This window comes from Oncorhynchus kisutch, unplaced genomic scaffold, assembly GCF_002021735.2.
Source record: "Oncorhynchus kisutch isolate 150728-3 unplaced genomic scaffold, Okis_V2 Okis02a-Okis13b_hom, whole genome shotgun sequence".
Classification (NCBI taxonomy): Eukaryota; Metazoa; Chordata; class Actinopteri; order Salmoniformes; family Salmonidae; genus Oncorhynchus; species Oncorhynchus kisutch.
The window spans coordinates 12,619,725-12,644,131 of NW_022261979.1; the positions used below are offsets into that span (position 1 = coordinate 12,619,725).

The 24,407-nt window shown below is 47.0% G+C and overlaps 4 protein-coding genes across 5 annotated transcripts in view; 3 read left to right on the forward strand and 1 right to left on the reverse strand.

Annotated features, from left to right (window-relative positions):
- Positions 1-208: 208 nt before the first annotated feature.
- Positions 209-5,666, forward strand: LOC116359282 (ethylmalonyl-CoA decarboxylase). Its single transcript, XM_031812016.1, has 6 exons — positions 209-300; positions 713-1,077; positions 2,159-2,301; positions 3,390-3,442; positions 3,536-3,616; positions 3,798-5,666. Exons 2-6 carry the CDS (start codon positions 771-773, stop codon positions 4,210-4,212), a joined length of 999 nt encoding a protein of 332 aa, XP_031667876.1. The 5' UTR covers positions 209-300; positions 713-770; the 3' UTR covers positions 4,213-5,666.
- A 5-nt stretch (positions 5,667-5,671) lies between these two features.
- LOC109885702 (60S ribosomal protein L30) lies at positions 5,672-9,557 on the reverse strand. Of its 2 annotated transcripts, XM_031812018.1 has the most exons (5): positions 9,410-9,526; positions 9,121-9,215; positions 7,865-8,010; positions 5,922-6,052; positions 5,672-5,790 (listed from the first exon to the last, which is right to left on the reverse strand). In XM_031812018.1, the coding sequence occupies exons 3-5, from the start codon at positions 7,966-7,968 to the stop codon at positions 5,738-5,740; spliced, it is 288 nt and encodes a 95-aa protein (XP_031667878.1). In that variant the 5' UTR covers positions 7,969-8,010; positions 9,121-9,215; positions 9,410-9,526; the 3' UTR covers positions 5,672-5,737. The 2 variants fall into 2 exon arrangements, with proteins under 2 accessions (XP_031667878.1, XP_031667877.1); XM_031812017.1 differs by lacking the exon at positions 9,121-9,215 and having other exon boundaries at positions 9,410-9,557.
- LOC109888078 (F-box only protein 43) lies at positions 9,391-19,117 on the forward strand. The gene is made up of 6 exons (XM_031812015.1): positions 9,391-9,813; positions 11,444-12,530; positions 12,810-13,301; positions 14,660-14,762; positions 15,640-15,828; positions 18,556-19,117. The coding sequence occupies exons 2-6, from the start codon at positions 11,509-11,511 to the stop codon at positions 18,802-18,804; spliced, it is 2,055 nt and encodes a 684-aa protein (XP_031667875.1). The 5' UTR covers positions 9,391-9,813; positions 11,444-11,508; the 3' UTR covers positions 18,805-19,117.
- Positions 19,118-22,849: 3,732 nt separating this feature from the next.
- Positions 22,850-24,407, forward strand: part of LOC116359262 (regulator of G-protein signaling 22-like) — a 36,758-nt gene continuing 35,200 nt past the window's right edge. The window contains 4 exon segments of the mRNA XM_031811829.1: positions 22,850-23,075; positions 23,424-23,452; positions 23,680-23,742; positions 24,004-24,183. Coding sequence (XP_031667689.1) covers positions 23,054-23,075; positions 23,424-23,452; positions 23,680-23,742; positions 24,004-24,183 — 294 coding nt within the window. The 5' untranslated portion in view covers positions 22,850-23,053.

Genomic DNA, 24,407 nt, shown 5'->3' on the forward strand with positions numbered 1-24,407 from the left:
ACTGACTTGCCTAATTAAATAAAGGTTAAATAAAAATAAATGTCGAGAAAAAAAGGGGGTGAACTGATGTTTGAATAATTTCAACGACATATAATATAATTAACGACATATAAGTACTAGATGGTACTGTGAACCGAAAAATTTGTCCCTACCACAATTCTCTTTAGTAAAACTACATAGAATCAATCATTCTGAATGATGGGAGTGTTCGCTTGCCCTCGCGTGTCGGTTCCAGCGACATGTTTCCGGGGGGAGAGGTTTCAATGTAACACCACAACATTGAGCTATCAGACAGCACAGGTTTGTGAAATATTTTAAGATGTCGCTTCTTATGGTATATCACCTAATTATCAGGTTGTTAGGGACGTTTTTTTCCACAGTACTTTTGGGGATATTAAAGTCTACGCTTTTAGAAATCCACATTTTTACAAAGAGGATATAACTGTGAAGGACATGGTTAGTCAGCTAGCTCTTGCCCATCGCTCGAAGGCAACAACAATAAGGTGCCTCTGCATGGGTCAGATGCGCATGCGTAGATCTCTTAGTTGGGACCGGACGCATGCCCTTGGACCTGAGATAATGTCTATCTGCCTCAGTTAGCACAGACAGAGGACTATTATGGACTGGTAGCTGCACACATACGGCCTAGCAACCAACTGTTTTACAGTTCAATAACAGTGCTGATTCCTCTCTGTTTCTCTCTCTTCCTCAGTCCCTCCTGTCTGTTTCTATCCCTCCATCCTTCTCTCCTACCTTTCCCTGGTAGCAGCATGGTTCTGTCTGCAGCCAGGCAGCACCTCCTCGGGGGCATTCGGCTTGGTGCCTGTGGGCAGCACCTCCTCAGGGGCAGTCGGCCTGGTGCCTGGGGGCAGCACCTCCTCAGGGGCAGTCGGCCTGGTGCCTGGGGGCAGCACCTCCTCAGGGGGATTGGATCAGTTTACACCGCTGCCAAGGGGTTCCAGGAGATCAGAGAGAAACTCCAAGCTTTCCCTGGGGGATCTATAGACCTTGTCAAACAGGAGTCGGGCATCGCGGTACTGACCGTCAACAACCCTGCTCGCATGAACGCTTTCTCTGGTATGGAAGCACTGCCTAATGTTATATTTTATTAATTGATCCGAGTGTTGCTCTTTGCTGACCTGCAATTCAGACTAAATATCACTCCGATTCTCTTTGGTTTTCTCTTCACCAAACGGAGCGAAATATACTTCAGTTTATATTTCCGACTCTTTGTTTTTCTCCTGAGAATGACAGTGGAACTAAGGGGGCTGGTGCTCAATGAACTGGGTTGTGTTGAGTAAGGACACACTGTAGCAAAACGTTTAGCAACAGATGACCAAAAAAATAACGTGTTTATTTGGATCCCCATTAGCTTTTGCAGAAGCTGCAGCTGCTCATCCTGGGAGGTCCACAAAAACAACACAAAACATGACAACAGAACACTGATGGACAAGGACCATTACAAACCATTTAACAATACAACAAAACAATGTCTCCGTCGTTCCATGAGATATTGTTTAATCTGTTTTCTTTTTTTAAAGGTAATTTTGCTGTTCGCTTGAGTAATTGGGAGATGGGAGTTCCATGTGTAATACTGAGCTCTGTGTAATACTGTGCATTCATTTTTGACTTGGGGACTGTGAAGAGACCCCTGGTGGCATGTTTTGTGGGGTATATATGGGTGTCTGAAGAGACCCCTGGTGGCATGTCTTGTGGGGTATGTCTTGGTGTCTGAAGAGACCCCTGGTGGCATGTCTTGTGGGGTATGTCTTGGTGTCTGTAGAGACCCCTGGTGGCATGTCTTGTGGGGTATGTATGGGTGTCTGAAGAGACCCCTGGTGGCATGTCTTGTGGGGTATGTATGGGTGTCTGAAGAGACCCCTGGTGGCATGTCTTGTGGGGTATGTATGGGTGTCTGAAGAGACCCCTGGTGGCATGTCTTGTGGGGTATGTATGGGTGTCTGAGCTGAATGTTATTTGATTAGACAGGCTATCTAGAATTTTCATCCCAGTAATATTTCTCATGAAAACTACAAGAGAAGCAGTTTGTCGCTCGTCAATCCTCAACCTCATATTGAACATGTTCAGGTTGTACCTCCCTGTTTCATTCAGGTTCAAAACGTTTTATCCCTACTGAACACTACCCTGTTTTCTCCAGGTTCTATGATGGTGGAGCTGGAGGAGAGGGTGTCCCAGCTAGAGGAGTGGACGGAGGGCAAAGGTCTCATCATCCAGGGGGCTGCTGGAACATTCTGCTCTGGGTCAGATCTCAACGCAGTCAGGGCTATATCCAACCCTCAGGTCAGTCCTCAATGTTGTCAGAGATATATCCAACCCTCGGGTCAGTCCTCAATGTTGTCAGAGATATATCCAACCCTCAGGTCAGTCCTCAATGTTGTCAAGATATATCCAACCCTCAGGTCAGTCCTCAATGTTGTCAGAGATATATCCAACCCTCAGGTCAGTCCTCAATGCTGTCAGAGATATATCCAACCCTCAGGTCAGTCCTCAATGTTGTCAGAGATATATCCAACCCTCAGGTCAGTCCTCAATGTTGTCAGAGATATATCCAACCCTCAGGTCAGTCCTCAATGCTGTCAGAGATATATCCAACCCTCAGGTCAGTCCTCAATGTTGTCAGAGATATATCCAATCCTCAGGTCAGTCAATGTTGTCAGAGATATATCCAACCCTCAGGTCAGCCCTCAATATTGTCAGACATTTTTCAAAGCCTCAGGTCAGTCCTCAATGTTGTCAAGATATATCCAACCCTCAGGTCAGTCCTCAATGTTGTCAGAGATATATCCAATCCTCAGGTCAGTCAATGTTGTCAGAGATATATCCAACCCTCAGGTCAGCCCTCAATATTGTCAGACATTTTTCAAAGCCTCAGGTCAGTCCTCAATGTTGTCAAGATATATCCAACCCTCAGGTCAGTCCTCAATGTTGTCAGAGATATATCCAACCCTCGGGTCAGTCCTCAATGCTGTCAGAGATATATCCAACCCTCTGGTCATTCATCAATGTTGTCAGAGATATATCCAACCCTCAGGTCAGTCTCTCTGAGGTTCTCTCTCTGAAAGACCAGTAGAAAGCTCAGTGAACCATTTTTATTCAGTCACATTGTATTGGGGCACTCCTACTTCCATCCAATCTGACTTCCTAAACCATGTGTCAAACTCATTCCACGGAGGGCAGAGTGTCTGAATGTGCTTCTTTCCTTCCTTGGTTGATGAATTAAGGTCACTAATTAGTCAGGAAGTCCTCTCACCTGGTTGTCTAGGTCTTAATCGAAAGGAAACCCCCCCCCCAAAACCAGCAGACACTACCAGGCCCTCCATGGAATGAGTTGGACCTCCTGGTCTAAAACGATGCGTCTTGTCTTTCAGGATGGGATGAAGATGTGTACGTTCATGCAGAATGCCTTGACCAGACTACTGAGGTAGTTACACTATCCTCTGTGGTAGAAAGTTCTAGATCGGCGTGTCACACCAGATGCTCTGTGCCACACTAACCCACGTGTTCTCTGTTGAAGGTTACCTCTGTTGTCTGTAGCTCTGGTGGAAGGGAACGCACTGGGGGGAGGAGCTGAACTCACTACTGCCTGTGACTTTAGGTACAGTAACGTGACTCACTGTCCATAGACATCACCATTGTGTTTATTAACTTTAGGCCTACATCCAGATAGTGGAGAAAGGTAGAGTTCACAATAAAGTAATTTTCTAGAAATATCCCAAAAACGAATCCACCAAGTTTCCATTCTCTAATCAACCAACGTCCCGGTCTCTCCCTGTTAGGTTGATGGCGCCGGGCAGTGTGATCCAGTTTGTCCATAAACACATGGGTCTGGTCCCTGGTTGGGGCGGTGCAGCTAGATTGGTACGCATCGTAGGCGGCCAGAACGCCCTGAAGATGCTGGGTGGCGCTTTGAAAATAGACCCAGAGATGGGGCTTCAGATTGGGCTTGCGGACGGGGTCCTGGAAGGTTCCCTGGCTGGGTCTGGAACCAATGCCCTCCTGGAGGCAGAGCAGTGGTTGGGATGCTACACCGCAGGTCCAGCCCCGGTCATCAGAGCCATAAAGAGCGTGGTGGTGTCTGGGAGAGAGCTCCCCCTGGAGGTGGCCCTGAGGACTGAGAGGGACGTGTTCGGGACAGTGTGGGGAGGACCGGCTAACCTACAGGCTCTGGCCACTAAGGCCAAACACAAGTGAATGAACTAGTCTTGCGATTACATTGTAGTCTCGTCCTAATGTTCTGGAGAAACCTAGAACGTCTGGAGTGGAAGTCGTGAACCAACCCACACTGAGACTGAACTGGAACACGAGGATGGGCTGTAGAGGGTCTGAACTCAACCAGAACACACTGAACTAGTGTATTCATTCTGACGATTCTGTTGCAAAAAAAAAAAAAAGGGTCTCTTAAAAACAGAAGCAAACGAATCCTTCTTGTATTTGTCCAATAGCAACTATAGTTTTAGTTGGGAAATGTTTGGGATGAATGAATACATCCCTGGACTGTGCTCTGGGAATTTGACAGTATGCCAGATTTATATTGCTGTGCTGTGAGTGGCCACTAACAATCAATTATTTCAGTGAAGGAATTGTTGCCGACTGTTGGGACAATTATATGGGCCCAAGTCCTTTTAAAATGGGAAAATTATATGTGCCCATCTAAAAGTGGTGATGTAATATGTATCAGTGGAGAGTCCGATACACTAGTTGTGGTGATGTAATGTGTATCAGTGGAGAGTCCGATACACTAGTTGTGGTGATGTAATGTGTATCAGTGGAGAGTCCGATACACATTACATCACCACAACTAGTGTATCGGACTCTCCACTGATACACATTACATCACCACAACTAGTGTATCAGTGGAGAGTCCGATACACATTACATCACCACAACTAGTGTATCGGACTCTCCACTGATACACATTACATCACCACAACTAGTGTATCAGTGGAGAGTCCGATACACTAGTTGTGGTGATGTAATGTGTATCAGTGGAGAGTCCGATACACTAGTTGTGGTGATGTAATGATTATCAGTGGAGAGTCCGATACACTAGTTGTGGTGATGTAATGTGTATCAGTGGAGAGTCCGATACACTAGTTGTGGTGATGTAATGTGTATCAGTGGAGAGTCCGATACACTAGTTGTGGTGATGTAATGTGTATCAGTGGAGAGTCCGATACACTAGTTGTGGTGATGTGAAGATGGTATTGTGCCTTTGTGGGTCTACTACAGTCCATTAACACCAGGGGTGACTGAACACCAGGGGGCGACCCAACACCAGGGGGCGGGCCCAACACCAGGGGGCGGACCCAACCAGGGGGCGGACCCAACACCAGGGGGCGGACCCAACACCAGGGGGCGGACCCAACACCAGGGGGCGGACCCAACACCAGGGGGCGGACCCAACACCAGGGGGCGGACCCAACACCAGGGGGGGACCCAACACCAGGGGGGGGACCCAACACCAGGGGGGGGACCCAACACCAGGGGGGGGACCCAACACCAGGGGGGGACCCTCTTCATTACAATGCAAGCTTGATGTAGATGAAGAAAAAAAAACACAAGTGCCCACATTTCTTATTCTCTTCCACAATGTCTTCCATTGTACTACAATTACATGTCAATGACTAAACATATGACAAAAACAACTGGGTCATCTTGAAGTCGATTTATTTATACCAAAATACATCTACAGACAAACGGAAGTGAAGCAACTAGACTACTTCTCCCCCTGTGGCTGATCAGGCATACTCCTGATGATGTCTGAGTCACCTGTGGATGATTAGAAAATAATTATAAGTTACATTCTAGAAACCAGTCGAGAGAGAATAACAGTTTACACACACGTGACAACGTTGTCACATTTGTCCCGTTTTCATGGAAGATTTTAAAAAAACACTCACCAGGGTCAATGATGGCCAGGGTACAGACTCTGAAGTACTTTCCACAGGCTGTGCCAAGCTCTATGTTGTTCCCACTGTAGTGGTGGACCCCAGTCTTAGCCAGCATCGCATAGTACTCGATCTCTGATTTCCTAACCGGGAGAAGAGTTCAAATCACTATTAGGGTGGGTTCACTTTAGTTCAATATCAGTGCTGGGCCCAGTGACTTTTAGGGTGGGTTCACTTTAGTTCAATATCAGTGCTGAGCCCAGTCACTTTTTGGGTGGGTTCACTTTAGTTCAATATCAGTGCTGAGCCCAGTCACTTTTAGGGTGGGTTCACTTTAGTTCAATATCAGTGCTGAGCAGGACTGTGTAATCTTCCCTGAGGGAAAGAGGTTTCTGCGCCAGCCAAGTAGTAGCACACCCGATTTAAAATAATCAGTCAATTTAAATAAATCCATCAGGCCCTAATCTATAGATTTCACACAACTGTGAATACAGAGATATGAATCTGTTGGTCACAGACACCTTATCAAAAATAAGGTAAGGGCGTGGATCAGAAAACCAGTCCGTATCTGATGTGACAAACCATTTACCTCATGCAGTGTGACATATCTCCTTCACATAAGAGTTAATCAGGCTGTTGATTGTGGCCTGTGGAATTGTGTCCCACTCTTAATTCAAATGGCTGTGTTGAAGTTGCTAGATATTGGCAGGAACCGACAGTTCCAGCCTTCCGGAAATTGTGTACAGATTTCTTGCGACATGGGGTCGCCATTCATCTGAAACAATGGGACCGCCTGGGTTACGGCCGGCTGGGCCTGGGTTACGGCCGGCTGGGCCTGGGTTACGGCCGGCCGGGCCTGGGTTACGCCGGGCCTGGGTTACGCCGGGCCTGGGTTACGCCGGGCCTGGGTTACGCCGGGCCTGGGTTACGCGCGGCCGGTTGGGCGTACTTCTCTGGTAACAGCTCTGGTGGACATTCCTGCAGTAAACATGCCAATTTGCATGCTCCATCAAAACATCTGTGGCATTGCGCTGTGTGACAAAACTGCACATTTTAGAGTGTCCTTTTATTGTCCCAGCACAAAGTTTACCTTTTATAATTTTGTATTTTATATTTATTTTACCTTTATTTAACGAGGCAAGTCAGTTAAGAACAAATTCTTATTTTCAATGACAGCCTAGGAACAGTGGGTTAACTGCCTTGTTCAGGGGCAGAACGACAGATTTGTACCTTGTTGGCTCGGGGGTTTGAACTTGCAACCTTCCGGTTACTATTCCAACGCTCTAACCGCTAGGCCACCCTGCCGCCTCTAACCGCTAGGCCACCCTGCCGCCTCTAACCGCTAGGCCACCCTGCCGCCTCTAACCGCTAGGCCACCCTGCCGCCTCTAACCGCTAGGCCACCCTGCCGCCTCTAACCGCTAGGCCACCCTGCCGCCTCTAACCGCTAGGCCACCCTGCCGCCTCTAACCGCTAGGCCACCCTGCCGCCTCTAACCGCTAGGCCACCCTGCCGCCTCTAACCGCTAGGCCACCCTGCCGCCTCTAACCGCTAGGCCACCCTGCCGCCTCTAACCGCTAGGCCACCCTGCCGCCTCTAACCGCTAGGCCACCCTGCCGCCTCTAACCGCTAGGCCACCCTGCCGCCTCTAACCGCTAGGCCACCCTGCCGCCTCTACACTCTAACCGCTAGGCCACCCTGCCGCCTCTACACTCTAACCGCTAGGCTACCCTGCCGCCTCTACACTCTAACCGCTAGGCTACCCTGCCGCCTCTACACTCTAACCGCTAGGCTACCCTGCCTCCTCTACACTCTAACCGCTAGGCTACCTGCCTCCTCTACACTCTAACCGCTAGGCTACCCATGGAAAATATCTGAGAGGTCTTTTATTTCAGTTCATGTCATGAGACTAACACTTCACATGTTGCGTTTATATTTTTGGATCAGTGTAGTTACCTGAGAGCAGGTGTGTTGTTGGCCAGGATGACCAGCTTGGCTTTGCCCTGGCGGATCATCCTCTGAGTCTGTTTGTAGCCCAGTACGTATTTACCACTCTTCATCACCAGCTGAAGACGAGAGTTGATGGACTCCAGGGACTTTTTCTGGGGAGAGAAACTGATTAGAGACCAACTGTCGGAAAGTTGGCCTTCTGACAGTCGGGCTGCTTTTAGCCCAGGACTGCATAAATAGGCTCCCGAGTGGCGCAGCGGTCTAAGACACTGCATCTCAGTGGTAGAGGCATCACTACAGACCCTGTTTCAGCGGTCTTAAGACACCGCATCCCACTGTCACTAGACCCTGGTTCGATTCCAGGCTGTATCACAACATGCTGTGGCCCATAGGACAATTGTGTGTCGCCCTAACTTCATCCAGGGTAGGCCATCATTGTAAATAAGAATTTGTTCTTAATTTACTTAGTTAAATAAAAAGGTTCACTTTTTTTTTTTTTATGACAGAACACAAGGCAGTCCATGTGTAACAGTATAGCTTCCATCCCTCTCCTCGCCCCAACCGGGATCCTCTGCACACGTCAACCACAGTCACTCGCGAAGCATCGTTATCCATCGCGCCACAAAAGCCGCGGCCCTTGTAGCTCAAGGGGAACAACTACTTCAAGGTCTCAAAGCGAGTGACGTCACTGATTGAAACGCTATTAGCGCGCATCACCGCTAACTAGCTAGCCATTTCACATCTGTTACACATGCATCATGGCATGTCAATATAGACCAGGCGAGGGCCCGGTTTCACAAAAGCATCTTACGACTAACTTCATCGTTAGAACCTTCGTATGAGCAATGTTAAAACCCCTGAGCCGTTTCCCTAAAACCAGCACTACTAAAGTTGTACTTAAACGCGAGTTATTTATCGACTGCCGCAGACCACAAGTAGAAAAAGCTAAGTGCGTCGTTGCCTGCGTTTTACCCCCCTACTGCGTCACTTTATACACAGAACATTTCGATAAACACAGAATCCAGATGTGGATCTGTCTCTGTGTGACCGTCGATAACTTCACAACGAAGTTAACTACAAATACACAGTTGCCAATGTCTTAAAATTAAAACCGCGACGACTACATTAAAGTGAATAGCCTGCATACGGTCTATACTACACAGGCCTACATATTTCAATGATATCGAAGTCAATTTAATGTTCATTTCAATGGGGTTTCATTTTACTATTTGGTCAAATGTATTTGAACGGAGAACGCTTACCCGAGATGAACGCTGCCTTTATTACACATTCCGCAACGACGCACCTACCGAACGTTGTCGTGGTGTTTCGGGGTACGCATGTTACATCTACCGACCTAGGAAAGATGCATCGTAGACACTCGTAAGCCTAAAGTTCCTTCGCTAACCCGAAAGCGGACCCTGCTTGGTCACTCAACACTGGGATAAATGAACGATTTGAAAATAACATTTACCCCATCACCGATTAAGTTTAAGGATGTGCGCAAACATTTATATCATAAATTAACGATTTTTCCAATCTCAAACTCACAGTTTTCTTAGTGGCCACCATGTCTGCAGTTACTAGCCAACCTAAACGAGGGTATCACATGCAAGAATGAGTGATTACAATCTTGTGTTGACATCAACCGCTAAACGCACAGCAATCTACACTGTCCGGTAGTTGAATGAAAGAAAGAGAATGACCTCCCAGACTACAGTGCGTGTGTTTGGGAAAACAAAGCATCGCGAGAAGTGGAGTGAGAGACGCACCAGATTTGAAAACATCTCAGTCCTAAACACACACAGTTCATTAGGAGGATGAGGAGACTGTCGTCTGTATACGGGTACAACACGATATAGCTCTTTGCAATGTCCGAAATTTTGTCTTTTGGCTAGAAGTTTAGTAAACAACACTTCGACACGGATTAACTTTCTTTCTGAAACAATAACTAGGTAAGTAACGTTAACTAGTTTTCTACGTAACGTTAACGTCTGTCTCAGGCTTGTATATATGCATTACATTTTAGTATGTATTTCAAGGTGAGTTGCTAACATTTAGTATATTAACTTTCAGCTAGTAATCCAATTGTTTAACAAGCAAAGCTAACTAGTAATAATACAACAAACAATGGACTCTACATTGCAATCACATTCTGAAATTGCAACTGCTTTTTAACATTTTGTTTTTGACGCCAGCCAGTCAGCTTTTCAGTTAGCCTTTCAGTTAGCCAGCCAACCTTTCAGCTAGCCTTTCAGTTAGCCAGCCAGCCAGTCAGCCTTTCAGTTAGTCAGCCAGCCAGTCAGCTAGCCTTTCAGTTAGTCAGCCAGCCAGTCAGCTAGCCTTTCAGTTAGTCAGCCAGCCAGTCAGCTAGCCTTTCAGTTAGTCAGCCAGCCAGTCAGCTAGCCTTTCAGTTAGTCAGCCAGCCAGTCAGCTAGCCTTTCAGTTAGTCAGCCAGCCAGTCAGCTAGCCTTTCAGTTAGTCAGCCAGCCAGTCAGCTAGCCTTTCAGTTAGTCAGCCAGCCAGTCAGCTAGCCTTTCAGTTAGTCAGCCAGCCAGTCAGCTAGCCTTTCAGTTAGTCAGCCAGCCAGTCAGCTAGCCTTTCAGTTAGTCAGCCAGCCAGTCAGCTAGCCTTTCAGTTAGCCAGCCAACCTTTCAGCTAGCCTTTCAGTTAGTCAGCTAGCCTTTCAGTTAGCCAGCCAACCTTTCAGCTAGCCTTTCAGTTAGTCAGCCAGCCAGTCAGCCAGCCTTTCAGTTAGCCAGCCAACCTTTCAGTTAGTCAGCCAGCCAGTCAGCTAGCCTTTCAGTTAGCCAGCCAACCAGTCAGCTAGCCTTTCAGTTAGTCAGCCAGCCAGTCAGCTAGCCTTTCAGTTAGCCAGCCAGCCTTTCAGTTAGCCAGCCAACCTTTCAGCTAGCCTTTCAGTTAGCCAGCCAACCTTTCAGTTAGCCTTTCTGTTAGCCAGCTATCCTTTCAGTTAGCCAGCCAACCAACCAGCTAGCCAGTCAGCCAACCAGCTAGCCAGTCAGCCAACCAGCTAGCCAGTCAGCCAACCAGCTAGCCGGTCAGTCAGCCAACTAGCCAGCGGGCTAATGGGTCTCTAGGGAGAGAGGAGCCAGTGTCCCCAGCCTCAGGCGAGGGTTTTTTGGCGGTCGCATTGCAGTTTTGAGCGGGCGACTGGGAGCCATGGAGATATCCAGCCCGAACAGTTTAAAACCCCCAAAACGACGGGATTTAAATGCCGTTTATCAACAGCATAGCAACTACGGAGTTGTTGTCATTGTCGTCGACTGCTAGTTAGCTTCTGGTTGTTTGTTTTATCCACTTGGAAGGTTAAAAGTAACTACTCTCATAACCTGTTAACTATTGACCACTTTTTAATTTTATTAAAAAAAAAAAAAAAATTATAGCTGAAGTCAGCTAGATATATTTGTATTTACCAAAATTGAGTACAGTTTACATGTTTGTTTAATTTGAGCTAGCTAGCTACATTAATTAACTTAGAGCTAACGTTAGCTAGTTAGCTTGTTTACAACAAAAGTGACCCTTTTTGTCTAACTGCATTGTTTTTCCAATGTCTTCTCACAGATCAGTTTGAAACGCCAGACCTGTCACCTGGTGAAATATTTGTGTTTCTACATCTGAAAGGGAGTATGGAGCACTGTCTCAGACCAGATGTCAATTTCCACAACCTCAAAGACCTGCAATATGGAGCTTGTCATGACAGCGGATACCTGGACAGTGGCTACAGCTCTAAGATTGAGAGCGGAGAGGATTTTGACCTCTCAAAGTGTTTATCTTCTGATGGTTATCACGAAACGCCTAAAGAGAACGTTTCACGGAAATACGAACCTCTGTCACCCAGAAAGAACAGACAAAAAGCGGGTGTCAGAAGTCCACAGAAAGACATCCTGAAGGAGCAGCCGGTAAAGAACGGCTGGTGTGAAACTCCTAAACTATCCAGGAGAGAGCCGTTGCTGAGAAGACGTCTCCTCGTGTCTAAAACTGCAGACGATACAGAAACGCCACGCACTAAAAGGACTGACTCGTCATCCAATGAGAGAACTGAACACGGCTCAACTGAGGTCTTTGACTCGCCGGATGCCTTTACGATTGGAGCTTTGGCTTCAAACACTTTAAAACCAGAAGACGTGCTTCTGTCCGGCAGGAAACTGCGCCTCCTCTTCTCTCTTGTGAAAACCTCGACACTCGAAGATGGTAAATGCAACATGGCCAATGTCACTCTCTTTGAGAGAATGGTGTCTGCTACGTCGCTCTCAGATGTAGACCTGGAAGAGAACGTCGGTCCCTCAGACCTCCTTACCACGGAGATGCTGGAGACCCCACGCTATAGCAGATTAACACCCTCGGCCAAAGACAACTTCCAGACTCCGGTCAACAACGACGTAGCGGCTAACCTCTCGGACAGCCTGAGTGTCCTGAGCACCCCTACTCCTAAATATCACTTTGACACCCCTTCCTCTACCCCTACCCATAAACACTACGACCGCTCTGTGTCTGAGGACAGCGGCTTCAGCTCCTTGGCTCTGGATAAATCCCAGGACTCCACGGTAGACAATGATGGTTCCTTCCAGGAGCTGCTGCTGTTGTCGTCGGGTAGCTCCAGGTGCAAGGAGACCCCCAGCAGGCTGGCTGAGATGATGATGAAGAGGAGGTAGGCTAGATAGCTTTTTGACTTCCAATGAACGCCCTAGGACAGTGTTTTTCATCGCCAATTGTTGAGTAGCCTCAACAGTATATACACGTGTGCTGTTTGGGGGGGGGGGGGAGTTGAGTTGTGAAACATTGCCGTAGACCGTTTATAAGGTGTTTTTTGTAGCTAATAATTGTAATATTTAATCATTTTAGTTGTACTTGGTGTAATTCAGTTTGCTGCTTGCTTCTGTTTAAAAAAAAAAAGTTATTTATGATCATCAAAAATTATGATCATCAGGTCCAGACTGGAGCGCCAGCGTCGCCTCTCCACTCTCCGAGAGGGGGGTTCCCAGTCGGAGGGGGACCGGGAAGTGAGGAACCTGGCAGCCCACAGAACTCATCGCAGAGAGAAGAAGAACCTCGTATCCCAGGAACATCTGGAGCGCAGCTTCTTCAAGGAGGATGACGACAGTGACGTCTTCCCGGATGTGACGCCGCCAAAAACAACAACCACCGCTAAGCTAGAGGACCTGTCCTTCACGCCGGCCCTGCAGATGGTCCGGGCCCTGTCCCAGAGGACATCCAGGATGTTGCTGGAGCGCACCAGTCTGGAGGAACTGCTGAGGGTCTCTGAGAAGGAGGCCTCCAGGACCACCATGCCCCTGGCTGGGCTGATCGGCAGGAAGATGGGCCTGGGGAAGGTAGACATCTTTACCGAGCTGAAGAAGAAGAATCTCAGACACATCCTGGCTAAGATTCTCAATCTGCTGTCCTCTGAAGATGTCTATAGGTGAGGATTTTAATACAGTACCTCCAGCAAGTATTCATACCCCTTCACTTATTCCACATTTTGCTGTGTTTACAGCCTGAATTCAAAATGGATTAAAAACATGTTTGTTTTTTTGAGAAATTGTAGCAAATGTATTGAAAATTTAAATACACATCTCATTTACATAGGTATTCACACTCCTCTGAGTCGATACTTTGTAGAAGCACTTTTGGGGGCCGATACAGCTGTCTGTCAGCTTTGCACATCTGGATTTAGGATTTTTATTCCTTGTTTCCATCTGGCCATTCTCTCCTATAAAGCCCAGATTGGTGAAGTACTGTAGAGACTGTTGTCCTTCTAGCAGGTTCTCTTGCATCTCAGCCAAGGAACTCTGTAGTTCTATCAGTGGTCATTGGGTTCATGGTGATTTCTTGTCCGGTTGCTCAGTTTGGTCGGACGGCCAGCTCTAGACAGAGTCTGGGTAGCTCAGTTTGGTCGGACGGCCAGCTCTAGACAGAGTCTGGGTAGCTCAGTTTGGTCGGACGGCCAGCTCTAGACAGAGTCTGGGTAGCTCAGTTTGGTCGGACGGCCAGCTCTAGACAGTCTGGGTAGCTCAGTTTGGTCGGACGGCCAGCTCTAGACAGAGTCTGGGTAGTTCAGTTTGGTCGGGCGGCCAGCTCTAGACAGAGTCTGGGTAGTTCAGTTTGGTCGGGCGGCCAGCTCTAGACAGAGTCTGGGTAGTTTCATATTTTCCACTTTCCTAATGATGTAGAACACTGTCCTCTTGTAAACTTTCAACACTCAAATTGCTTTACACCCTTCCCCTCCGATGTATGCCTCATCACTGCGCCCCACAGACAGGTCCTTGGACTTCATGGTATAGTTCCTGCTCTGATATAACCTGTCAACTCTGGGACCCTCATATAGACAGGTGTGTTTCTCTCTAAATCAATGTCCAAACTATTGAATTGGATACAGGTGGACGCGACGTCTCGCGGGTGATCGAAGGAAATCGGGATGCACCCGAGCCCAATTTGGAGTGTCATAACAAAGGGCTCTGAATACTAAACTAAATCAGATTTCTGGATTTCATTTTGATTCAAATGTGTGGACGGATTCAAAACATGTTTTTCAACTTTGTCATTTTGTTGAGGGGTATTGTGTGCAAATGGGTGAGAAACAATACCATTTTTGAATTCAGGGCTGAAACACAACAAAACATGTGGAATAAGACAAGGGCTATATGAATACTCTCTGAAAGGTGTGTGTGTGTGTGTGTGTACACAAACGTATATGTGTAATCACACACTTGCTAGAACATTCTATTACCACGTCATTGTCATGACATTGTTGGGTGTGTTCGTTCTCCTGGTCTACAGGGTCGGTCAGGTTTCCCGGAGCTGGGATGAGATCATAGTTCAGAACAAGATGTCCAGCCGCAGGAGGAGACACTACCTGATGGACGTCAAGGCCTCTCTGGAGGTGAGGTTGTCTCCTGTAACCGTGTTTCAGCATTGATCTAGAAAAGCACTTTGTCTGGGGTCACTATTATTAGTGTCTCAGTAGGAGTGCTGATCTGTAGTACTGTCTTAGTCAGTAGGAGCAGGTCCATGTAGGGTCTAGGATCAGGTCCATGTAGGGTCTAGGATCAGGTCCATGTAGCCAGTAGGGTCTAGGATCAGGTCCATGTAGCCAGTAGGGTCTAGGATCAGGTCCGTGTAGGGTCTAGGATCAGGTCCGTGTCGTCTTATTCAGTAGGGTCTAGGATCAGGTCCATCTAGTCTTATTCAGTAGGGTCTAGGATCAGGTCTGTGTAGGGTCTAGGATCAGCTCCATGTAGGGTCTAGGATCAGCTCCATGTAGTCAGTAGGGTCTAGGATCAGGTCCATGTAGGGTCTAGGATCAGGTCCATGTAGCCAGTAGGGTCTAGGATCAGGTCCATGTAGCCAGTAGGGTCTAGGATCAGGTCCGTGTAGGGTCTAGGATCAGGTCCGTGTCGTCTTATTCAGTAGGGTCTAGGATCAGGTCCATCTAGTCTTATTCAGTAGGGTCTAGGATCAGGTCTGTGTAGGGTCTAGGATCAGCTCCATGTAGGGTCTAGGATCAGCTCCATGTAGTCAGTAGGGTCTAGGATCAGGTCCATGTAGGGTCTAGGATCAGGTCCATGTAGGGTCTAGGATCAGCTCCATGTAGTCTAGGATCAGCTCCATGTCGTCTTAGCCACTAGGGTCTAAAGGACAAACTGATCCTAGATCACCACTCCTACTGAGCCATGATGAATACAGCGCCAGTCAGATGTTCTATATATATTTAATACAGGGCTACTTTCACCAACACTGTTTATTCCCTGTGTGTGCAGCTTGGCAGTGCAGTCCATGTCCCTGATGCAGAGACCAGGTTGACCCTGCCGAGCCGGTCTGTCCTGAAGTCAGTCCAGGCCCAGTCCAGGACCCCCAGTACCAGCATCCGTGGCACCCCCCAGTCAGGAACGGGCACTTCAACCCCCGTCCAGCACAACTCAGCCAGCAAACAGGACCTGTTCATACAGGTGAGTCCCCTGTGTCATGTTATGTGGCCCTACGTTTCAGGTATATATATTTTTTTAAATAAAAAATAAAGTCATTAGTTTATATTTAAAAATAAGACATTAGTTTATGGCCGCGATGACTTAAAACAGCATTTGAAACAACACATCCAACTAACGTCGCTATTTTAATGATGCCTCGTTGCTATTTTAATGATGCCTCGTTGCTATTTTAATGATGCCTCGTTGCTATTTTAATGATGCCTCGTTGCTATTTTAATGATGCCTCGTCGCTATTTTAATGATGCCTCGTTGCTATTTTAATGATGCCTCGTTGCTATTTTAATGATGCCTCGTTGCTATTTTAATGATGCCTCGTTGCTATTTTAATGATGCCTCGTTGCTATTTTAATGATGCCTCGTTGCTATTTTAATGATGCCTCGTTGCTATTTTAATGATGCCTCGTTGCTATTTTAATGATGCCTCGTTGCTATTTTAATGATGCCTCGTTGCTGTAAATTTATCAAATCAGCCAAATGTGGATCCTTCCCTGTAGACAAGGACACTAGCTCTGTTGTAGTGGATCCCTCCCTGTAGACAAGGACACTAGCTCTGTTGTAGTGGATCCCTCCCTGTAGACAAGGACACTAGCTCTGTTGTAGTGGATCCCTCCCTGTAGACAAGGACACTAGCTCTGTTGTAGTGGATCCTTCCCTGTAGACAAGGACACTAGCTCTGTTGTAGTGGATCCTTCCCTGTAGACAAGGACACTAGCTCTGTTGTAGTGGATCCTTCCCTGTAGACAAGGACACTAGCTCTGTTGTAGTGGATCCCTCCCTGTAGACAAGGACACTAGCTCTGTTGTAGTGGATCCCTCCCTGTAGACAAGGACACTAGCTCTGTTGTAGTGGATCCCTCCCTGTAGACAAGGACACTAGCTCTGTTGTAGTGGATCCCTCCCTGTAGACAAGGACACTAGCTCTGTTGTAGTGGATCCCTCCCTGTAGACAAGGACACTAGCTCTGTTGTAGTGGATCCCTCCCTGTAGACAAGGACACTAGCTCTGTTGTAGTGGATCCCTCCCTGTAGACAAGGACACTAGCTCTGTTAGGTTGTGGATCCCTCCCTGTAGACAAGGACACTAGCACTGTTGTAGTGGATCCCTCCCTGTAGACAAGGACACTAGCTCTGTTGTAGTGGATCCCTCCCTGTAGACAATGACACTAGCTCTGTTGTAGTGGATCCCTCCCTGTAGACAAGGACACTAGCTCTGTTGTAGTGGATCCCTCCCTGTAGACAAGGACACTAGCTCTGTTGTAGTGGATCCCTCCCTGTAGACAAGGACACTAGCTCTGTTAGGTTGTGGATCCCTCCCTGTAGACAAGGACACTAGCTCTGTTAGGTTGTGGATCCCTCCCTGTAGACAAGGACACTAGCTCTGTTAGGTTGTGGATCCCTCCCTGTAGACAAGGACACTAGCTCTGTTAGGTTGTGGATCCCTTCCTGTAGACAAGGACACTAGCTCTGTTGTAGTGGATCCCTCCCTGTAGACAAGGACACTAGCTCTGTTGTAGTGGATCCCTCCCTGTAGACAAGGACACTAGCTCTGTTAGGTTGTGGATCCTTCCCTGTAGACAAGGACACTAGCTCTGTTAGGTTGTGGATCCCTCCCTGTAGACAAGGACACTAGCTCTGTTAGGTTGTGGATCCCTCCCTGTAGACAAGGACACTAGCTCTGTTAGGTTGTGGATCCCTCCCTGTAGACAAGGACACTAGCTCTGTTAGGTTGTGGATCCCTCCCTGTAGACAAGGACACTAGCTCTGTTAGGTTGTGGATCCCTCCCTGTAGACAAGGACACTAGCTCTGTTAGGTTGTGGATCCCTCCCTGTAGACAAGGACACTAGCTCTGTTAGGTTGTGGATCCCTCCCTGTAGACAAGGACACTAGCTCTGTTAGGTTGTGGATCCCTCCCTGTAGACAAGGACACTAGCTCTGTTAGGTTGTGGATCCCTCCCTGTAGACAAGGACACTAGCTCTGTTAGGTTGTGGATCCCTCCCTGTAGACAAGGACACTAGCTCTGTTAGGTTGTGGATCCCTCCCTGTAGACAAGGACACTAGCTCTGTTAGGTTGTGGATCCCTCCCTGTAGACAAGGACACTAGCTCTGTTAGGTTGTGGATCCCTCCCTGTAGACAAGGACACTAGCTCTGTTAGGTTGTGGATCCCTCCCTGTAGACAAGGACACTAGCTCTGTTAGGTTGTGGATCCCTCCCTGTAGACAAGGACACTAGCTCTGTTAGGTTGTGGATCCCTCCCTGTAGACAAGGACACTAGCTCTGTTAGGTTGTGGATCCCTCCCTGTAGACAAGGACACTAGCTCTGTTGTAGTGGATCCCTCCCTGTAGACAAGGACACTAGCTCTGTTAGGTTGTGGATCCCTCCCTGTAGACAAGGACACTAGCTCTGTTAGGTTGTGGATCCCTCCCTGTAGACAAGGACACTAGCTCTGTTGTAGTGGATCCCTCCCTGTAGACAAGGACACTAGCTCTGTTGTAGTGGATCCCTCCCTGTAGACAAGGACACTAGCTCTGTTGTAGTGGATCCCTCCCTGTAGACAAGGACACTAGCTCTGTTGTAGTGGATCCCTCCCTGTAGACAAGGACACTAGCTCTGTTGTAGTGGATCCCTCCCTGTAGACAAGGACACTAGCTCTAATCTCTGTTTTATATTGTGTTTTCCGTCCTCCTAGGTGGCCAAAACCCTCTTCACTGACGAATGTCTGAAGCCCTGCCCTCGGTGCCGGCACCCTGCTCGGTGTCACTCGGTGAAGATGGAGGCCGTGTGTAGCAGCGTTGACTGTGGATTCAGGTTCTGTACCAGCTGCCTTTGTGCCTTCCACGGATCCAGAGAATGCGCTAGCCTGTCGGCCAAGAGACGTAGCAAGAAGGACGTTCTTCCCGGGAGCGCTCGGAGCAAACGCAATGTCAGGAGATTGTGAACGTGTGTTTTTTTTTTACACATTTATTTTTTATGTTTAGTTGTTTTGCAATTATTTGTACTTCCTGTCCCCTCTTTTAAAACATTTTGTTTCGCTTGGATATGTTTTTAATTATGGGTCGGAGAGGAGCCGAGACAGGAGAATCAATCAGAGATGAAATGGCTGCTGAATGCTGGACTCCTCCATCGATGTATCAGAATGTTTGTTTTCTCTTCTCAACTGAATTTCCATGGTTTTTATATGAATGTTTCTGTAAATTGTCTACATTTTTGCACATTTATTTTAATAAAGTTGTACATTTTTACATATTTTATTTGACGTTGTCTCATGTGAACAGGGACAAATCGTACTACACCGGCTCCGACGCTCGTCTTATGTGGCAGGGCTTGCGGACCACAAAGGGAAGCACAGCCGCGAGCTGCCCAGTGACACGAGCCTACCAGATGAGCTAAATCAGTTCTATGCTCGGCTTCGAGGCAAGCAACACTGAGGCATGCATGAGAGCATCAGCTGTTCTGGACGACTGTGTGATCACGCTCTCCGTAGCCGACGTGAGTAAGACCTTTTAAACAGGTCAACATTCACAAGGCTGCGGGGCCAGACGGATTACCAGGACATGTGCTCCGGGCATGTGCTGACCATCTGGCAGGTGTCTTCGCTGACATTTTCAACATGTCCCTGATTGAGTCTGTAATACCAACATGTTTTAAGCAGACCGCCATAGTCCCTGTGCCCAAGAACACTAAGGTAACCTGCCTAAATGACTACCGCCCCGTAGCACTCACGTCTGTAGCCATGAAGGGCTTTGAAAGGCTGGTCATGGCTCACATCAACACCACCATCCCAGAAACCCTAGACCCACTCCAATTTGCATACCGCCCAAACAGATCCACAGATGACGCAATCTCTATTGCCCTCCACACAGCCCTTCCCCACCTGGACAAAAGGAACTCCTATGTGAGAATGCTGTTCATTGACCACAGCTCAGCGTTCAACACCACAGTGTCCTCAAAGCTCATCACTAAGCTAAATACCCTGGGACTAAACACCTCCCTCTGCAACTGGATCCTGGACTTCCTGATGCCCCCCAGGTGGTGAGGGTAGGTAACAACACATCCACCACGCTGGTCCTCAACACGGGGGCCTCTCAGAGGTGCGTTCTCAGCCCCCTCCTGTACTCCCTGTTCACCCACGACTGTGTGGCCAAGCACGACTCCAACATCATTAAGTTTTCAGACGACACAACAGTGGTAGGCCTGATCACCGACAACGACGAGACAGCCTATAGGGAGGAGGTCAGAGACCTGGCCGGGTGGTGCCAGAATAACAACCTCTCCCTCAAAGTAATCGAGACAAAGGAGATGACTGTGGACTACAGGAAAAGGAGGGCTGAGCACACCCCCATTCTCATCGACGGGGCTGCAGTGGAGCAGGTTGAGAGGTTCAAGTTCCTTGGTGTCCACATCACCAACAAACTAGAATGGTCCAAACATACTAAGACAGTGGTGAAGAGGGCACAACAAAGCCTATTCCCCCTCAGGAAACTGAAAAGATTTGTCATGGGTCCTGAGATCCTCAAAAGGTTCTACAGCTGCACCATCGAGGGCATCATGACCGGTTGCATCACTTCCTGATACGGCAACTGCTCGGCCTCCAACCGCAAGGCCCTACAGAGGGTAGTGTGTATGTCCCAGTACATCACTGGGGCAAAGCTTCCTGGCATCCAGGACCTCTACACCAGGCGGTGTCAGAGGAAGGCCCCTCAAATTGTCATAGACCCCAGTCACCCCAGTCATAGACTGTTCTTTATACTACTGCATGGCAAGCGGTACCGAATTGCCAAGTCTAGGACAAAAAGGTACCGGAGTGCCAAGTCTAGGACAAAAAGGCTTCTCAACAGTTTTTACCCCCAGGCCATGAGACTTCTCAATGGGTAATCACATTGGCTACCCGGGCTATTTGCATTGTGTGTCCCCCACCCCCCACCCCCTCTTTTTACGCTGCTGCTACTCTCTGTTCATCATATATGCATTGTCACTTTAATCATATCTACATACTACCTCAATTGGCCTGACCAACCGGTGCTCCCACTCATTGGCTACCTGGACTATCTGCATTGTGTCCCACCACCCCCCAACCCCTCTTTACGCTGCTGCTACTCTCTGTTCATCATATATGCACTATCACTTTAATCATATCTACATACTACCTCAATCAGCCTGACTAACCGGTGTCTGTATAGAGCCTCGCTGCTGTATGTAGCCCCTCTACTGTATGTAGCCCCTCTACTGTATATAGCCCCTCTACTGTATATAGCCCCTCTACTGTACGTAGCCTCTCTACTGTATATAGTCTCTCTACTGTATATAGCCCCTCTACTGTATATAGCCCCTCTACTGTATATAGCCCCTCTACTGTATATAGCCCCTCTACTGTATATAGCCCCTCTACTGCCAGGTCGCAGTTTCAAATAAGAACTTGTTCTCAACTAGCCTACCTGGTTAAATAAAGGTTAAAATAAAATAAATGTAGTCTCTCTACTGTATATAGCCTCTCTACTGTATATAGCCTCTCTACTGTATATAACCTCTCTACTGTATATAGCCTCTCTACTGTATATAGCCTCTCTACTGTATATAACCTCTACTGTATATAACCTCTCTACTGTATATAGCCCCTCTACTGTATATAGCCTTGCTGCTGTACGTAGCCTCTCTACTGTATAGAGCCCCTCTACTGTATATAGCCTCTCTACTGTATATAGCCTCTCTACTGTATATAGCCTCTCTACTGTATATAGCCTCTCTACTGTATATAGCCTCTCTACTGTATAGAGCCCCTCTACTGTATATAGCCCCTCTACTGTATATAGCCTCTCTACTGTATATAACCTCTCTACTGTATATAACCTCTCTACTGTATATAGCCTCGCTGCTGTACGTAGCCTCTCTACTGTATAGAGCCTCTCTACTGTATATAGCCTCTCTACTGTATATAGCCTCTCTACTGTATATAGCCTCACTGTATAGAGCCCCTCTACTGTATATAGCCTCTCTACTGTATATAACCTCTCTACTGTATATAACCTCTCTACTGTATATAGCCTCGCTGCTGTACGTAGCCTCTCTACTGTATATAGCCCCTCTACTGTATATCACCTCTCTACTGTATATCACCTCTCTACTGTATATAGCCTCTCTACTGTATATAGCCTCTCTACTGTATATAGCCTCTCTACTGTATATAGCCTCTCTACTGTATAGAGCCCCTCTACTGTATAGAGCCCCTCTACTGTATATCACCTCTCTACTGTATATCACCTCTCTACTGTATATCACCTCTCTACTGTATATCACCTCTCTACTGTATATCACCTCTCTACTGTATATAACCTCTCTACTGTATATAGCCTCTCTACTGTATATAGCCTCTCTACCGTATAGAGCCCCTCTACCGTATATAACCTCTCTACCGTATATAGCCTCTCTACCGTATAGAGCCCCTCTACCGTATAGAGCCCCTCTACCGTATAGAGCCCCTCTACCGTATAGAGCCCCTCTACCGTATAGAGCCCCTCTACCGTATAGAGCCCCTCTACCGTATAGAGCCCCTCTACCGTATAGAGCCCCTCTACTGTATAGAGCCCCTCTACTGTATGTAGCCTGTCTTTTTACTGTTGTTTTATTTCTTTACCTACCTATTGTTCACCTAATACCTTTTTTTTTGCACTATTGGTTAGAGCCTGTAAGTAAGCTACACCTGTTGTATTCGGTAAATAAACTTTGATTCGATTTGACAATGTGTTTTGTATAACACCGCTGTGTCGAAATATATTTCTTTTGTCGTTATGGCGCCCTCTACTGGTCGTCGTTCACTTGACTGAGAAAGTACTACGGTCTATTTCCTCTCTGGATTATAAATACATATCGGTGTGCATAGTAGCGTGCTATGGTTAATCATCTCTACTTTACAATGAAAAGACTGAATAAAATACAATATATCTAGTAGTTTTAAAACTGGATAAACTTAGCACTCCAGTTATTGTTTCCTCAGCGTCACGACTTTTACCGCTCCTCTCTTCTGCAATGTGATTGAGTTCACTTCCATAGCAACCCCTCTGTCGGTAATTACACACTGAACGGTCTGGTGACGGCGGGTCAGAGGTGTTCAGGGTTAGGTATAGAGCCCCCTGGCTGACGTTTCTGGGTGAATTATAACTAAGGACAACTGAAGTACATAAAAGTGAAGAATGTTGGGGAAGATTACAACAGGTGAGTTCCGGGAATTCAAGAACAGCTGAATTAAAACTCCGCGGTGAGAGAACTTTCAACGTTAAAAACAACTAGGAACTACAATGCGTTCAAGACAACTAAGAACTGGGGGTGAACGCTTTATGACTGGGGAAAATCGTTTTGAACGGTCATCCAACTCGGAATTTCAAGTCGGGAACTCGGGTCTCTTTCTAGAGCTCTGAGTTCAAGATCCCCGACGTCATGATTTGAGCTCGTTTCCCGAGTTTTCGGTTGTCTTGGACGCTTTGAAATTCGGGGATTTCCGAGTTCCCAGTTTATCTGAAGGTGGCATCAGTTGTCTTAAATCTAAATGGTTTTCTTCCATAGATCTACCTTACCTTACCATCGATAATTTCGTGAGTAACCTATTTATAAAAATCTATTTTTAAAAACGAATGACTTTTTCTAAACGTTTCAACTTGTCACATTATGGACTACTGAACATTGTACAGTTTTTTTTTGAACAACTTTTAATGACTTTCTGATAAGGTATTAAAAGTGAATGCTGTAGTTCCCCCCCCCCCCCCCCCATATCAACACATTGAAAACTAATTAACCCATGTCTTCTGTTCCATGTCCACAGGAGGACTGTCTGTCTTCTGATGATGTTCTGGTGCACTTCTTTAACGACTTCCTCAGTCTACCTGTAAACATCCGGTCACATTATTTACTTTATTCAGAAACTAAAGTGTTATTTTCACTGTGGGATGAATGCCAGAACTTTTGTCAAGCACAACGATGTTGGAAATTGTTATGCTTGTGAATTTGCTTGATTTCACCTTTCCTCAAACGGTTGATCAGATTTTAAGATAATTTACTAATTACATGAGCTACTCTTTCTCTGTATCTATTCTGTCACATTCTGAGAAAATAATGTCCCAAATGTCCTGGTTTCCTTCCGACCCAGTCGTTCCCTGAGTGTGTACAGTACAACCAGGAGACTGGTGTGTTTGAGGTGGTCAGTGATGCAGCGGAGGCTCTGTCTAGGAGGATCAGGTCAGCCCTGCAGTACTTTAAATCACAACCTCTCACTGACCCAACAGAGCTGACTGCTAGACCTGTGGTGGACAACCACTACACTGTTCTGGTCAGTTCACATTCTCCTGTTCTTTTATAGAATGTCATCTTGATATAGAATACTGCATTGTGGGGTGGGGGGGGGGGGGGGGGGGCTTTCAAGTGATTATTTCACTGTACTGTTTTAAAACATATTGTTCAATTGACAAATCAACTTTGCCCTCATAAATTATAATCAAACTAAAGACGATTGTTAAAAAAAAATAAAATGAAGTATTTTCAAGTTTCTCAACA

What these genes read in the sequence shown, in the direction of transcription:
- LOC109885702 (XM_031812017.1), bottom strand. Translation starts at nt 9,430, where the DNA reads ATGGTGGCCACTAAGAAAACT. An exon ending in TGGTGGCCACTAAGAAAACT is followed by an intron (nt 8,011 to 9,409) that starts GTGAGTTTGAGA and finishes TTCTCTCCCCAG; the next exon opens with AAAAAGTCCCTGGAGTCCAT. An exon ending in AACAACACACCTGCTCTCAG is followed by an intron (nt 6,053 to 7,864) that starts GTAACTACACTG and finishes TCTCCCGGTTAG; the next exon opens with GAAATCAGAGATCGAGTACT.
- LOC109888078 (XM_031812015.1), top strand. Translation starts at nt 11,509, where the DNA reads ATGGAGCACTGTCTCAGACCAGATGTCAATTTCCACAACCTCAAAGAC. An exon ending in TCCTCTGAAGATGTCTATAG is followed by an intron (nt 13,302 to 14,659) that starts GTGAGGATTTTA and finishes CCTGGTCTACAG; the next exon opens with GGTCGGTCAGGTTTCCCGGA. An exon ending in AACAGGACCTGTTCATACAG is followed by an intron (nt 15,829 to 18,555) that starts GTGAGTCCCCTG and finishes CCGTCCTCCTAG; the next exon opens with GTGGCCAAAACCCTCTTCAC.
- LOC116359282 (XM_031812016.1), top strand. Translation starts at nt 771, where the DNA reads ATGGTTCTGTCTGCAGCCAGGCAGCACCTCCTCGGGGGCATTCGGCTT. An exon ending in GCCTTGACCAGACTACTGAG is followed by an intron (nt 3,443 to 3,535) that starts GTAGTTACACTA and finishes TCTCTGTTGAAG; the next exon opens with GTTACCTCTGTTGTCTGTAG. An exon ending in ACTACTGCCTGTGACTTTAG is followed by an intron (nt 3,617 to 3,797) that starts GTACAGTAACGT and finishes TCTCCCTGTTAG; the next exon opens with GTTGATGGCGCCGGGCAGTG.